At 45.6% G+C, this 15,817-nt stretch overlaps 1 protein-coding gene across 4 annotated transcripts in view; it reads right to left on the bottom strand.

Moving 5' to 3' along the window:
* Nucleotides 1–15,817, bottom strand: part of Epn2 (epsin 2) — a 64,841-nt gene that overhangs the window by 19,893 nt on the left and 29,131 nt on the right. For 2 of the 4 annotated variants that reach the window (XM_041664637.1, XM_041664638.1), the window contains exons 2-3: nucleotides 10,949–11,709; nucleotides 8,994–9,164 (exon numbers count right to left, since the gene is read on the bottom strand). In XM_041664637.1, the coding sequence (XP_041520571.1) occupies nucleotides 8,994–9,164; nucleotides 10,949–11,543 (766 nt within the window). In that variant the 5' untranslated portion in view covers nucleotides 11,544–11,709. The remainder of the gene's footprint in view (nucleotides 1–8,993; nucleotides 9,165–10,948; nucleotides 11,710–15,817) is intronic. The other 2 variants (XM_041664639.1, XM_041664640.1) reach the window with 1 other exon arrangement.

Raw genomic sequence — 15,817 nt, 5'->3', positions numbered from 1 at the left:
GAGGATCAAATCTCAGTCTTCACAGCAGATCTCTGCTCCAGAGAAGTGAACCAAATAAAACAGAGACCTGAGACAAGAGTTCTGGAACAGCCTTCAATCGTGTAAAAGAGCCCAGCGACCAACGGCTCCAATCAAAACACCATATGGAAAGCATGCTTAAGATAATGGAGCCCACACTGTTCTGTATAGACCTTGAGTGCTTGTGTAATACTGTTCACAGGTGTGTTTTGTTCAAGTAGCTAGCTAGTTAACACTGACTCCTGTAAGACTATTTTTATTGAAGGGGTGAGGTGGTGGAGTCTAGATGAGATAACAGACTCCAAACCACGAAGTCTACATTCATATTAACCCAAGGATTTTCACATCAGCAGTGAAATACAACAGGATTAGATGTACCTGAGTATGAGAGAGCATGAGCCTAAATGCGTACCCTCTGCAGAGAATACTACTCTGCACACTGCACACCCTTCCGACTTCCATAAAATCTGCAGATGGAGGCCTACCTACTGAGGGAGACACTGCATCTGATGGTTCCTGGCTTAGCTCTTCTCTGGGTTTCTGTGCAGCTCAGCACACTCCCCTCTTCTGCTTGCCAACTATATAGCTTCTGCACTGAGACCCCAGAGTAGTCTGTCCTCACCCTCAGGCCAATAACCATTTATTCAGTGAACGGCTACATGTATGGATGGATAGGTGGGTTGGTACACAGAAACATGAGCAAGTCAATTTCATAGTTTGGGGCAACTGTCTTAAATGTTCTAATCTGTACTAATAACTTTCTTCTTGCAGCTAAGGTTGTTACAGAGAAACCCTGTCTCAAAAAAAACCAAAATAAATAGTTCCCTTCTTTCACACACTCTAGCAAAGGTAACTACTGAGACTGCTGACCGCAACATTGCTTCTGCATGTTTAGCCTAAACTTGGTTCCTAGGAGTTGCCTCTTGGCAGAAGTTAAGAGGTCAGAAATAACTCCTGACAAAGATGGTTTCTAGATGGTCAGCCAGGACCAGGCCATAGCAGATAGAAGACTTAATTTGGAATCTTTTATTGCAGTGGTGGTGTTGCTGGTGCTGTAAGCAAACAATTGGCTCACATCTCCTGTCTTGAGTAGGCAAAACAAAAGTTGTAATGACAAAGTCCTTCCTAATCCCATCCTAACACATTATCCCAATTATACTTTTCACAGGATCTCTTTAGAAATACAAGTGTATGGTAATGAAACAACTCCAAATCCATTTTCATGATTAGATTTAATAATATACTTTTTAAAAGTACACTTTTGGTTGATTTGTTTCCAACCTCTCTAGTATCAACCAATCAGAACACTCAGGTCTCTACTGCCCAACCCAGCCTGGAGGGAACAACGGCAGTGAGACAGAGGAGAGCTCTCTGCAGGGCAGACCTGGGGGATTCCTGCCCACTTGGTGTGGCTAGAACAGGAGCCTACTGTGAAGTGGGAGGGGGAGGGGTCACAAACCCTGCTGAGATCAGAGACAGCACTGACATCCTGTTTACAACCAAATGGGAATCCGGAGGAATAAACACGAAGGACACATTGGCATGGAGTGCTCAGAAAATGAGCCTTATCCTGCACCATCAAGTCACAGGAGATCCACCGGGACAGGAAAAATGGTTGGGGTTCCAGGCAGACTTGCTGTACGCAGCAAAGAGGCATCTCAGGTTTTCAGGACTGTTGGACACAACTTTGAGGCCAGACTGGCTTCAAATGCAAACAGAACATACTACTGTGACCACTACCAAGGCAGTGAGAATGATGCAAAGACAGCACTACAGATACGCCTTTCGACATCAGTGTGGAACGCCAAGACAGGGGGTATTAAAGGATACTGTGGTTTCATAAATGGATGCACAGCTCTCAGTTCCACAGGTGGCAGAAGTCACAGCCACCATCCATTCGCACAATCAGCTGAGTATGCACAGCAAGCCTTGGCTTACTTAGAGAAACGATTCTAGCAGAGACACTCTGGCCTTGTGATGGCATATCAACCCCACAAAGAGACTTTTGTGCCCAGGCGCATGACAGGGAACACAGATGTTCCTGTGAGCCAGGCCTGAATGGACCCTTCTGACTAACTAACCTGGCCCTACTCTGAGCATCTGAAGGCTCACAACTTACAGAGACTCAAAGAAAAGTAGACACTCCCCTCAAAGTCTGTCCCTGAGAATTAGGACATGGGCTCAGTGAACTCAAGAATGCTTGCTGAGGACACACGAGGATCTGAGTTCAAGTCCTCATGATTCGCATCCAGAGATGGTGTAGTTGTACTCTCAGGTAAACCCAACACTGAAGGTGGGGAAGCAAAGGAGACAGGATCACTGACTTGCTGGCTGCCAGCATAGTTTCAGACTCAACGAGACACCTGTCTCGAGAGGATAAAGTGGAGAGTGATAGACAGCAGAACACTCAAAGGTTCTTTTCTGGCCTCTGAAAATTGGTCCCTACAAGAAGCCATGGAATTCTTCCTAACTTGAGCAGACCAGGGTGCCCCAACTTGAGCTCCAGATGAAGCCAGCTATGGTGATATACCTGTACTCTGGGAATCCAAGACCTGCAATGGCTACATCTTAAGTTAGACGCCAGTCTGGGCTGCTGGAGACCCAAAAACAAAAACGAGTAGATGAAGTGCTACATAGTACCACATGACTATAATCTCAACACTGGGAGCAGTGGGGTGGTAGGGAGGGTAAGGTGATGAAGAACAGCTGAAGGGTAGCCTTGACTACGCTTCAGTTACAGGTCAGTATGGCCTGTTCTGTTTCACACAACAAAAACAAAACGAGGCATGTGCTCATGTACAGTTAGTCCATAATTCTCTATTATCCGTATAGTACTCAATGCTGTGATGGAATTCAGGTCTGTTCACATGGTCAGGCTGGCTGTCCTTGGTGGATGTGGACCCTGATCTTCAGTTCTGCTCAAAGACCTGTTTGCTACCAGTCATGATAGAGTTTCACAAAATGCCCTCAGGTACAGCCCCCTGTCACTGAAAATGGCTGAATTAGCCTGGTGGGAAGAGTGACTAAAACAGGAGGAATCTTTTCTTGTTTTGTCTTGAGACAGGCCTCTCTATGTAGTCTTGGCTGTCCCAGAACTCAGAGAGATCCACCTGTGCCTGCTTCTGCCTCGCAAGTACTAGAATCAAAGGTGTATACTACCATTCCAGCTTAAAAAAAAAAAAAAAATCCGTAGGCAGACAAAGTCAGTCTTGTCTCTACAGCTTTGACATCTGTGAATACCAACCTTATACTGAAAACCCTTTGAGGGGAAAGATGTACAGACTTCCGTCACTGTTCCCTGGTGGACACACTAAAACAACGCTTTCCCGGCATTCTCAATGACACAAGTATCACAAGCATGACTGTCAACTGATAAACAACTACCGCAAGCAAATCTTCAAGTGATTCTGGATTCAATCCTAAAGACAACCAGGCACAGCTGGGTTGTGGCAGTGCACGCCTTTAATTCCAGGAGAGGCAGGCAGATCTCTGTGAGTTCGAGGCCAGCTTGGTCTACAAGAGCTAGTTCTAGGACAGGCTCCAAAGCTACAGAGAAATGCTGTATTGAAAAACTAGAAAAAAATAAAAAATTAAAAAAAAGAATAACCAGGCACAACTATGATGTGTATAGCTGTTAAAATACTTACAGGCTTGTGTGGGAACCCAGAGAAATGCTTCTGTTAAGATATCATGAGATGGAAGCTGCCATGAAGTTGCATATATAGAATGATTTGAAGAGACTTAAATGTTCGGGAAAAATTCAGGAAGAGCACACCAACAAAGCAACAGCTACCTGCCAGCAGCAGGGCTGCAGACACTCTTGTCTTCATTCTGAAACTATCAGAAAAAGACACATACCACTTGTATAATGAAAACTGAGCAGAATGACTTACCTGGGCCCACATCACACCTACTAGTTACTACAGGAGAGGAGAGCCCATGGGAAGAAGATGGCCCAAAAGGAGAGTGACCACCTGCTGTCTCTAACTCTCCAAATGGCCTTGACACAGGCCATCAGGGGAAGAAATATACGGCAAGTGAAGTGAGACATGAAATCCATCCCAGAGCTGCTTTGTAGCCTGGAAGCATCCACACACACCACCGACAGGGTTTCTGTCTTGAGGTGTGGTCAATTATGGGCCAGGCTTTGGGACAATTGGGGACATTTAAAAGTTCCTGGACATGGGTTCGGTTTGGTAGGGAGCTTACCTGGCGTGTAGTAAACTCACAGTTTGAACCCTAGCACCACAGAAACTAGGTGCATGAGTGTAACTCTAAAACTTGAGTAGAGGCAGAAGGATCAGAAGTTCAGGTTACCCTCGACTACACACTCAGTTTGAGGCCTGTCTGAGCTACATGAGACCCTGTTTATAAAGGGGTAGGGGTTGGGGACTAAAGAAATAGTGCAGCAGTTAAAAACACAGGCAGCTCTTCCAGGACCCAGGTTTGATTCCCAACACCCATGTGAAGACTCACAACCAACTATATATAACTCCATTTCTAGGGGATCTGATGCCTCTTCTAACCTATGCTGACACCAGTCATGAATGTGGTGCATATACATATACTCAGATATACACATACGTGTATAAAATATTTAAAGCACACACATTTTTTAGAAAGATCATGCTCATTCAGACAGCTCTAACTAAAATCACCCAATGTGTCATGTCCCACCTCCAAGAAGTAGGACCTGTAGAGTTGGGAGGAAGAGGGGACTTGGTAGAAGGGAACGTAAGAGGATATGGGGGAACTCTGACAGAAAGAGAGTGTGTGTGATTACAAAACAGACGGAAAACGACTGTGGAAGTGGGTGTGGACAGCTCAGGTTAGCTAATGGGAGCTTGGCCCATGCACCGATTACTGCTTTCACTGTACACATGTGGGTTATAGGGACCACAAGTCCTGCCCTTCCTGAGACTCAGAGGAAGAAGCTGCTGAGACCCTACTGTGTCTGTCCAGAGGCCACAATACCTGCAGCACTGAAAAAGAAGAACACTGGGCTTTTGAGGCCCACAAGAAGAACAAGAGAGCACTGGGATTTAAGATACAACATAGTGACCTACCCTGTTCATGAATAATCCCTGAAGAATGAAGATGAACTATTTTGGAAGTTTTCTGATGAACTTTGAAAAGCAGAATAAGTATTTATAACTTACTACTGAAACAAAAAGGAAAGGGAAAACTATGTTAAAATCAAAGTTTTTGCACAGTCATTTTAAAAGCTGGGAAAAGCCATTTTAAAAAACAGGGAGAAGAGAGAAAAGAAAAGCAACACAAGTCACACTGCTTCATAACTCAACCTTTGTGAGTTTGGGTTTTATTTGAGACAGGGTCTCATGTAGCTCTGGATGACCTCTACCTAGCTATGTGGCCAAAAATGGCCTTGAACCCCTGATCTTCCTGCCTCTAATATCCCAATTAAAACCAAAAAACAACTAAGGTCTACTTACATTCATGAAGTATCTGACTGAATGGATCTGACCAGGCTCCTTAACCACCTGACTTACATACACCCACACACACCCACATCCAAAATCTGCTGTGGGGAAAACTCAATGGCCATACTGACCTCAAAAGACTGTGGACTCCCTTTGCACTCCTGCTAGGCCACCAGAGAGTGAAAAGGCAGTCTGCAATTTGCCAGGGTTGGTAGAACTGTGTGGTGACAGCCATAGGCAGCTATAGAATGTCATTCTTACTGGGTGGTGCAGAGTCTGGGGCAGCTACTCCCAATCCCTGCCCTCCTACCCGCACAGGCACAGTAAGCACCTGGCTTTCTTTTTACCTCCTTTGGATCCTTGTTCAGAAACCAAAGAGAAATTGCCCAATTTGATGTCAGAGGCTAGGCTATTCAAAGGGAAATTTGGATCCATCTCTAGAACTGTGTAAAACATGTCTCGCTTGTTTTCCCTTTGTCCCACTGCCTTCTAGAATCTAGCTAATCCTGTGGCATTGCATGTGTTTTGTAAGCCAACTCAAATCCTCTGTGAAACAAGCCCAGCAAAGACATGAAAAGGACATAATCACCTGGTAATCCTGCCAAGGTATAGGAGGGCAGTCTGCACAGATCGCTGAAGCTCAAGAAACCCTGACATTTCCTTGGAACTTCCCTAGGAAATCACAATTGGGGTGCTAAAGGCCTCTTCTAGACAGGAGGGGTTCTTGTCATTCTGAGATGAGAAGTAACAGCACCCAGCCAGGACAAAGCCCACCATCAACACTACAAAGTACTCTAAGGCAGCAACCTCCTCATCTGCTTTCCTCTCTTTCCTCCCTTCCTTCCTTTTAAAGAACAGGAACTCTAGTAGTTCAACTTTCCTCAAGAAACCAAGCACCAACGAACTGTTTCCTGGCTTTTATTGGGATTCAGCAGCAGCTCTGGCTCCAGAGGCTGATTCAGGCGATCAGCAAAGTAACCCGTGACACCAATGGACTGGGCACCAGAACAAGCAGGAGAGACAGGAGGCAGGAGGAACACTGGCTAACCTTAAGCTGACACTATCAGATCAGACGACAGCCATCTTCCTTCTCCAGGCCTTGGCCTTCAATAAAGAAAAAATTCTTTCTTCCATGCCCCTCGGCCACCCCATTGATGCAGATTCTCATCACTCCCCAACAACCTGCTCAATCTCTTCACAGCTGTAGCTTGGCAAGTCCCACAATACACAGTGATCAGGGCCTCAGGTAGGCCACAAGCGGGCTTCTCACATCTGCACTCCAATCCAAGATGGCTGTCACCTCTATGATCTGGAGCAAATTCCAACCTTCTGAGCCTGAGAGACTCCTCTGGACTACTTGGCTTCTGTTGACATCACAGCAGTCTCGAGCACCAACTGCATACCTGGGCAGATGAAGGTGGTCAACAGAGACGGGCAGAGGCCCAGCCTTTTTATGAATATGAGCATCAAGGAAAGCTAGCAGTGCACAGGTAGAAGCACTAGCTCGGACAGAACCAACTGCCTCTCCATCCAGTAATCCACCCGCTCTTGCACTGCACTCTGACGAGCAATCCCTAGACTGCTATACCCATAATCCTATTCCCTGCTTCCTAGATACTGAGTTCTGAGGCCTCAAAGCTGGGCTTGTCTCCTTTCCACCTCAGTGTGATTCAGGCCTCCAATTAGTCTTCTTGGCTCATCTCTACCAGTCCCAGCATCTCCAGCCTAATAAAGCAGAAATGTTCCTGAAAGGATCTACCTACCTCCAGCCAGCAGAATTCTCCCAACCCTTTTCAAGTGTCTCGGGTTAGGGGCCCGACCACTAATCCCTTCCTCATTGTGCAAAAGCTAAAAGCCTTTTTTCATACAGATGCCAGTCCACTGGGCTAAATAAGTATGTGACCTACGACAAGGTCAGCACAGTGACAGTATTAAGAATTTCTATCTGGAGTTAGGAAGGCCCTGTCCTACAATCCCTCCAGGTCAACTCATTTTGCTCCATCCAGACTCTCCCAGGACCTCTCAAGAATGTCAAAGGTCAGGGATGATCAGAAAAGATCCTGCAAGGAATCAGTACTTATGGGACCCAGAACCAGAGTTTATGAATATGAAGGGTGGGTGGAAATAAAGAGGTTGAGGTCAAGGAAATCAAACAGAAGCTAGCAATGAACACAAGTCATAGATGAGATAAAGAACAGAACTTGACAGATTTCTAAGGTCTTATCTACAAAATTGATGACAGTGAGTAGAAGGGGAATCAAAGACAACAGGCTTGTGAAAGAAAGCTAACCTCAAGCACCATCGTGCTACCTACCGTGGATCAGCACAGCTGTGCAGGGCAGGGTCTAAGGCCCTACGTGCAACCCCTCACACTCACCTGAGTCCCAGCCTAGGGCAGAGGAAAAGGAGAGGAAGCTCCATGGAGCTCTAGGAGGACCTGCCAGAACAGATCCTAAGTGAGTGATGGCAAAGAAATGAGTATGCAACTTCCATGTCATTGGGAACCTCCTCCAAACAAGTTTCTGACCTTGGCGTCAGTTACTGTGCAAAGCTGGTCCTCCTTGCTTCTTCAAATGTCAGAAAAAGCCACCACCCCATACAAACTCTTAGAAGACAGGAAACAATGGAAAATATTCCAGAACTAAATATAGTGATCACACAAATACCCAAGTTAAATAAGCTGTAATATTAATGAGGCATGAATGAACAGGAACTGTCTCCAGGGCTGAATAGAGGCTAACCACCTTATCAGGGACATTGCACAAAGGCTTGCTGTTGGTGCCCCTTGGGCAAGAGTAGAAGAGAAAGCTTTCTTCTCAAGAGGGGAACCCATTTATGACCAAAGAGAGATTAGACTGAGAGCATTTTCTTGTGAGCAACAGTGAAAATCTGTTTCAGTTTAACCTGCAACAGTGTAGCTCTGACCAGGATGCATTATTAATTAGGCAAAAGAGAAGCCCCATTTTTAGTTACCCATTCAATTCAGTCTCTTCAAACACAGTGACCTAGAATTGACAGTACAGCTAACTCTCTGTTTATTGTGGCAATGGGGATTTCAGCAATGATAACAGTCCACTGGAAAGCAAAAATAATCCCACTGGATGCTCTACAAGGTGTCTACTTCTACACTGGGAATGAGGGCTTCCAGTGGTCACCGAGGGTCAGCTACTAGCTTTCAGAAACTGAAAGCACACATTTCTATCTCAAAAAGTCAAGCCCCTAGGTCTACTGCCACTAGTGTCCTGGCAGGCAGCAGATCACCCTCTGTAGAACAAGGGATATGGGGAAGATAGGGCCATTGCCCATGCCTACCCACTAAGCAGCTCCCCTTCAAGCAAGTGGAATATGACTGTGAGTAGGGGAGGACAGGGCAGCAAGCTCCAGGAAAGAGAGACAGAAACGAGTCCAGGCACTAGACGCTAGACAGGAGGTCCAGCAGGAGACAGGTAGAGAGTTGGCTGTACTGGCATGACAAGTCCCACCCTCAGCAAGCTGCATGGCATTTCTAGGAAGAAAAGCAAACCGCTGTCCCACCTCGGGCTGCGCGGTCACAAGTGAGGCAGGGCTGGGCCCAGTCGCCATTTGGACGGGAGGCTAGCCCCAGGTGCGGCAGGCAGGGGTGGCGCTGGCTCAGTGGCTGCAGCTCCTCACTCTGACCCAGCATGGCCCCTGTGCGGTGCTGGGGGCACAGAGAGGCCTCTGGTGCTGTTGGGCAGGGACACACACACACATACACAAAAAGAGACACACCATTAGAGGCTGTACAGCAGCACACAGGGGACATAGGCCAAGGCCACCCAGGGTCCTGCCTTAACCATGCAGTCAGTCCCCTGTGCTTGGAAGTAATGAAGAGCCCGTTGCCACCTTCTATCCCTGGATTGCAGCTCAGGAGCAAAGTCGAGAAAATAGGAGCATTCAGAGCTAGAGCATCAGAACCTTAGAAGCCAGGCAGGGTCTATGACTAAGGAGCTCAGGCAGGGCATAAGAAGAACCTGATGAAGCAACCAGGCTCCCACACTCCCATCTTGTTCCTATACCTTGTTCTACCCTGTTCATCAACTAGGGTGGTTCTAGCCACTTTGTATCCTCCACAGGAAGGTTCTTGAGGAAAATAAAACAATTCTCCTCTAACAGGCTGATCTTTTTAAATTTAATTATTTATTTACTTTGGGATGGAACTTAATCTAGGGAGATTTAAAATTATCTTTGGGTATAAGTGATCTCATAAGTCATCATTACTTAGGGAAAGCAACTCAAACTCAAAAAAAAATACAATAACCATAAATACAACATGAAAATGCTAACCTGCCAATCTAATAACTTAGAATTCCTAGAGGCAGGAAGCTTGACTTTGATATGCAAATCTCTCAAATAATACATTTCTCAAAATTCTAACAGTGGTCCAAAATCAGACTGAAACCTAATATGCAAAAGCAGGAAGTGCTGGCAAGTAGCAAAACTATTAAGAACGAAAAGTGTTCTGCCAAAGAAGACATGCACATAACACATACCTGTAACCCAGCACTCTGGAGGTTGCAGAAGGAAGACAGCAAGTTTGCAGTCAGCCTGACTACCTAGGGAAACCCACTCTCAGAAAACAAAAACAAAAAAGGTTCTGTTATGCTGACATTATATACTAATCCCAAAGGTATTGTTTTGGAACCTGTTTCTGCTGCCAGAAGATAAAGCTTATGCATACAAGGACTACCTGAGCCACCTTTCTCTCGAGTTCAGGGTCCCTCAGTGGCTGCCCAGCCATAAGAACAGAGGATAAACATTGTGCCTTGGTTCACTTCCTGGCAGAGCCCAGGAGTCCAGCTGGATCAGAAACCAAACACCATTTCCTCTCCCTGAAACCTCTTCTGAATGGAGGACAAAGATCCAAAGTGATCCACCACATACAACCAGAACATATATCAGTCCTGTGCAGGGCAGACCCAGCCATGCAACCAAATCAAATTCCAGACTCTTTTCCACATGTGAGGATGTCTTGCTGATGCTGAGCTATGGAGTGTTCCTCTAGGTGAAACAGAGACATCCACCCTCAACACTCTGAATAATGAACCATAATGGTAAACACCAAGCCATTTCAGAGACCTGCAACTCAGTGGAAAGACACTAAGTCTAAGATCCAGAAGCGCAAGCTTGTTTCCTCCTGGCTACCAGGTATTTGGCTCCCTACAGGTCAGGGCAGGAGCAGGACAACTGCTTTGCTGACAGACATTCTTAGACCAAGAAAAAAAGTCTGGAGCCCACTTTCTCCCAAGAACCTAAGAAGCATGGGCACAACCTTGCCTAAGACCCACAGAGCAGCCTGGGGACCAAAAGCCCCTTTGTGACTAACTCAATCTAGATCAAAGAAACTGTCACCTGGGTGATCAGAAGCTGAAAACTGAGGACAGAATGGAACCTTGTGACAGCCACTACCTTCTCAACCCCAGCACCTACACTCAGAACTTGAGCAAAGGTGGGGTACTTTAGTTACTCACAGCCATGGTAGGAGGCCGGTGAGCCCCCAGCCTTGCCATATTCCTGCTCCGAGTAGCTAGTAGAAAGGTTGGGCTGGCTGGAGCCACGGCCGAAGGTAATCTGGTTGCTGCCCACGCCAGTGGCCACCTGAGCCATGCGCTCTTTGGTTTTGAGAGCCTGGACCCTCTCAGTCTTCAATCGCTCCTCATCTTTGAGGAGAGCAACCAGCTGCTTTGATTTCTCTCGCACATTGATACCCTGATCTTTGCCATCACGGTCAATGTACTGGAAGTCCTTCAGAGTCTGAATGGCAAAGATGTTCTCACGGCACTGCTGGGCTACCCGCTCAGAACCAGTTTTGATAAGGTAGTCCAGCAGTGTCAGGGCCTTGTACACATGCCGCCAGTTCTTGCCATGGTCATTAAGTCGCTTCCAAACCATGCTCATGATCTCCGAAAAAGCCACCACATTGTAGGTCAGGTCAGCAATCTCGGTCATCAGAGAGCTAGATGGGCCCCACGGGTCATTGGAGGTGGCTTCCCGAACTTTGATTTCAGCCTCTGAGTAATTGTTCACAATGTTTTTCATCTGCCGTCTGATAGATGAAGTTGTCATTTTTATCTGTTGTCAGAAATGTAAAGCCCTTCAAGAGAAACTTTTCTTTCCCCTGAGTCTGCACTCTAGGAAGAGCTTCAGTGTCGTAATGAAGAGGGAACAGAAAGATGTTCAACAGTCATTTCCTCCTCCACATCCTCAGGTCCCAGAAGCTGCAAGCCATGCCCTAGAAAGAAGAAGGAAACACATTGCTCTGATAAGAACACCAGTGATGAGAGCCCCACACAAGCTGTATGAGAAAACACACCCTAGTTCCATGGATGCAATGCATCCATCCTGCTTTCAAAGCTAAATGACACATGCTAAATAACCCTTAAACTCAAGTTTAAACCTTAAACAAACATAGTGACATTGTTCCATCTCTTAAGGCTTTCAGTGGAGTGGTTACTTTGCAGACTATATGTTCACTACCAACCAAAAGCCAAATGTAGAAAACTCAGGGTATTGAGGAAGGTACTGAACTCTGGGCTACACACACCTCACCACTGAGATGCACTGTCATCCAGTCCTGAGAGTTTTTTACATGTGGGGGCAAGAAAGTTTCATTTCAAGAATATCTTAAGACTAAAGTGCCTGTCCATGCCTTTAAAATTGGGTTTTGGTTCACACCCCCTAACTGCCTGAAAAATTCTCCTTAAGAACTATTTCTCTGTGACCCTAAGTGTGAATTAGTGAAGTACCAACTGCTCTTCAGAGCAAAGCTAACGACCTACAACACCACTACCTCCCATTACCCACCTACCCCAGCTTTCAGGAGCCAAGCACACGATCAGGGTCAAGCCTAACCCCTCATCTCAGAGGAGAAGCAGAGACCCAGAGCTAAAGTCACAGGCTCCAACCCACACTCATCTCCTTTCCTCTTCCAGACAAGAAAGAGCTAGAGCAAGGTCCACAACTCCAGCATGAGGCACTGGTCCTAGAATACAGTGACCACAATCTATCCCATTCCCAGTGACTACCCAGCATCTAGCACTGTACCCAACATGGAATAAACAAGTATTCCTATCCTCAAGGTCACAACTAAGCAGGAGATAGTTTCCTCATTAGTGAGATTTAAAAAATAAAAAAAATAAATAAAAATAAAAAAAAACCCAAACCCCCTTTAATCCCAGCATTCAGGAGGCAAAAGCAGGTGGACCTCTGAGTTTGAGGTCAGTCTGGTCTATAGGAGCTAGTTCCAGGACAACTAAGGCTGTTAGATACCTAAACCCAGAAGATTCCCAAGACAACTGAAAACTGAAGGGGAAGCAAGGGCTCTAACCAGCCCTGCTACAGTTGCTCAGTCCCTGTGGCCTGTTGTCTAAGAGATGGTTCTTGCCATTACAGATGTAAAACACGCACTATAGAGTCTTACAGTTGGCTGGCTACTGCAACAGACTAGGACCTTCCTCCCTACACATCCTCATGCAGCCCAGAACCTGGCATCTGCATGGACTTTCCTCTCCCTGGATTTGCTGTGGTGTTTCTGTCAGAGAAACACCTGACATTCCTAGCTTCCTTCTCCAAGACTCAAACAGGCAATGGGAATGTCAAAAATAGGCAAACGAAAAGGAGACACAGAGCATATAGCAACATGGAGTAAGAAGAAAACAACTCAAAGCTTCAGGTGCCTTCTCTGCTCACTCAAATATGCTGAGGAGTCTGTCTCTGCCTGAGGCCACAGCACAAACTTTTTCTGACAGCCGGCATGTTCTGCCTCTCTACCATCTGGTCAACTCACATGAATCACTAAAATTTATCAGAAGACAGATAAAATCAGAGGGACTGTACATTTGATTTAATTAGGTTTTTCACTCACAATGTGAAAAACTGCAAAAGAAGGGATAGTTCTCACAAAAGGAAAAAAGAAACCTCTGATTTTCAATGAGCATTTCTCAGCTTAACCAGCTGTGCCAAAGTCAGTAGTCCTGTTCAGATACACTTAATGTCTGGAACTCTGAGGTGTGCCACTTGATTTGGGATCCAGCAAACATGCCTAGCCTATCTTAGAGACCCAGGTTTAATTTCCAGGATCCACATGACAACCCAGGGAACCTGAAGGCCTCTTCCAGTCTCTGTAGGTACCAGACGTGTGTGTGTGTGCGCATATACATACACCATACATACAAACATACACACACACACATGGGCAAAACAATAAAAAAATAAAAGTAAATCTTTAAGTTAGGTGGCAGCAGCTTACAACTTTAAAACCAGCACTTGGGGAGGCAAAGGCAGGCAGATTTCTGAGCTAGAAGCCAGCTTGGTCTACAAAGTGACTCCCAGGACAGTCAGAGCTGAATAGTGAGACCCTATTTCAAAAAACATTAAGTAACAAATAAATAAATCTTTAAAGAAGTTTCTCAAGCATGTGAAATAACCAGTTATAACCAAACCAAATGGATAAAATTCCAACCCACAGCAAAGCTGAACTCACCAGCTGTTCTGGAGAGTCATACCATGAGCAGTACGAACTTCAGGCTTGAGGCTAAAGTTCAGTGGCACAGGTTACTTAACCCACCCTGGGTTCTATCTCTCATTCAATACAAAGAAAGAAATGGGGGCATGGGGAGAAATGGGGCTGAAGTTACTAAGGAAGCTAAGAAGCAGAGATTTGAGTGTCTGAGACCAGCCTCGGCTACATAATAAGATTTAAACTATTTGAGGAAGGAAAACAAAAAGGGGAAAAAAAGCGTTCAGACTATGGGAGTTTTAAAGGCTCCAGCACTATCTTGTAAGTAACGGAAGGGTACGTATACCCTTTTCTACACAGACAGGCAATCTTGTTAAGTCCAAATTGTTCTCAAGATCACAATTCCCCTGCCTCAGTCTCCCAAATTACATATGCTATCACACTTGGCTGATTAATACTTACTTTCTAGCCTGGAACTGAAATATGCAAGCTTTACATGCGAAGCAAGCATCCCCAACTACCTTGGAAAGTTATCAGTCTTCTTTGGGAAGTAGACAGAAGGACAGGGACAGAGGTGGGGCCAATCAGAGCACTGGAAACCAGAATGAACTACCTGGAGATCTCTGACTAGGACTTCAAACTAGTAGAAAACCAAGAATGGTACTAAACGTCTGGAAGCCATGACAAGGCCAGAACCAGAAGCTATCAAAGACAGAAGACACAAGAGAAAACAAGGAGGCATTGCTGTTTTTTATTTTTTAAATACTGAGTCAATAAGAAATTCGCAAAAGCACTTTTTTTTGTTTGTTTCTTGTATGTGTCAAATCAAAGGAAAGCAAATTTTAGAGGCTAAAACAAATGTCATTATTCTTTAAGGAAAGGAGGGCACAAGTCAAGACGTCATGTGAATCCCTGGGTCTGCCGTGCCCTGACTGCTCAGCTGCACCAGAAGTACTTTGTACTCTACAGTGGGGCACGCTGTAAGCAAACCTGAGAACACACAAAGGGAAAGCCTGAGTGGGGCCGCAAATAGAAGCCTCGCTTAGAGCCACACTGGACTCTCAGCCCATAATCCCAGGCTGACATCAAGAGAACTTGGTACTCCCCAAGAATGCAGCACAGCCAACAAAAGTGGGGGCTACCTACTCTTGCAAATGGCCTGACAGTAAACAAAATAACCACTATATCACATCTGTGGAGACTGGGAAGGCGGAGTCTGACATGTTTGAAAACTAGTCAGAATTCAAGTGACAGTGGGAGTTTAAAAAAAAAAAAAACACAAAAAACCCTGAATAAAAACTCCAAGGTTAGAATGATGTATCTGGAAGCAAAAATAATCCCATAAAAACGTGCGTATTTGTGCAGCTGGGTAAGGAAATGCCTTCCAACCTAGAACTGTTTAGCTCTAAGCAGCCCAGCAAGGGACCTGTCAAAAATAGGGGCTGGAGTGATGGCTCAGCAGTTAAGAATGCTAGCTGTTCCAGAGGCCCCAGCACACACAAGGTAGCCCAAAACCACCTGTGTGTAGCTCCAATTCCAGGGACTTACATTTCCCCTCTGGCCTCCATGGACACCATACATGTTACACATACATACATGCAGGCAAAACACCCATAACATTAAATAAATAAATAAAAACAGTCCCGAGACCCTCTACCATCAGTTGACACCAAAGCAGCTCTGTGGGTTACTATTATCGAGAACCCATACCTACTGAGGGACACATTTAACACCTTCCTGTCAACACTCCCTCCCCAAACCTAGCAGGCACAGTCATTCCCCAATGACCCTGGCAATCCAGGCACAATCTAATTTCTAGACTGAGAATCCTTGCTTCAGATGAAAATTCAAACTGGGGCTTAGCAGCCTTCTGTGACTTTAC

Source organism: Microtus oregoni, unplaced genomic scaffold, assembly GCF_018167655.1.
Source record: "Microtus oregoni isolate MIOR12 unplaced genomic scaffold, Mior012 000015F_ref0000493, whole genome shotgun sequence".
Lineage (NCBI taxonomy): Eukaryota > Metazoa > Chordata > Mammalia > Rodentia > Cricetidae > Microtus > Microtus oregoni.
This window is presented reverse-complemented; position numbering and strand designations above follow the sequence as displayed.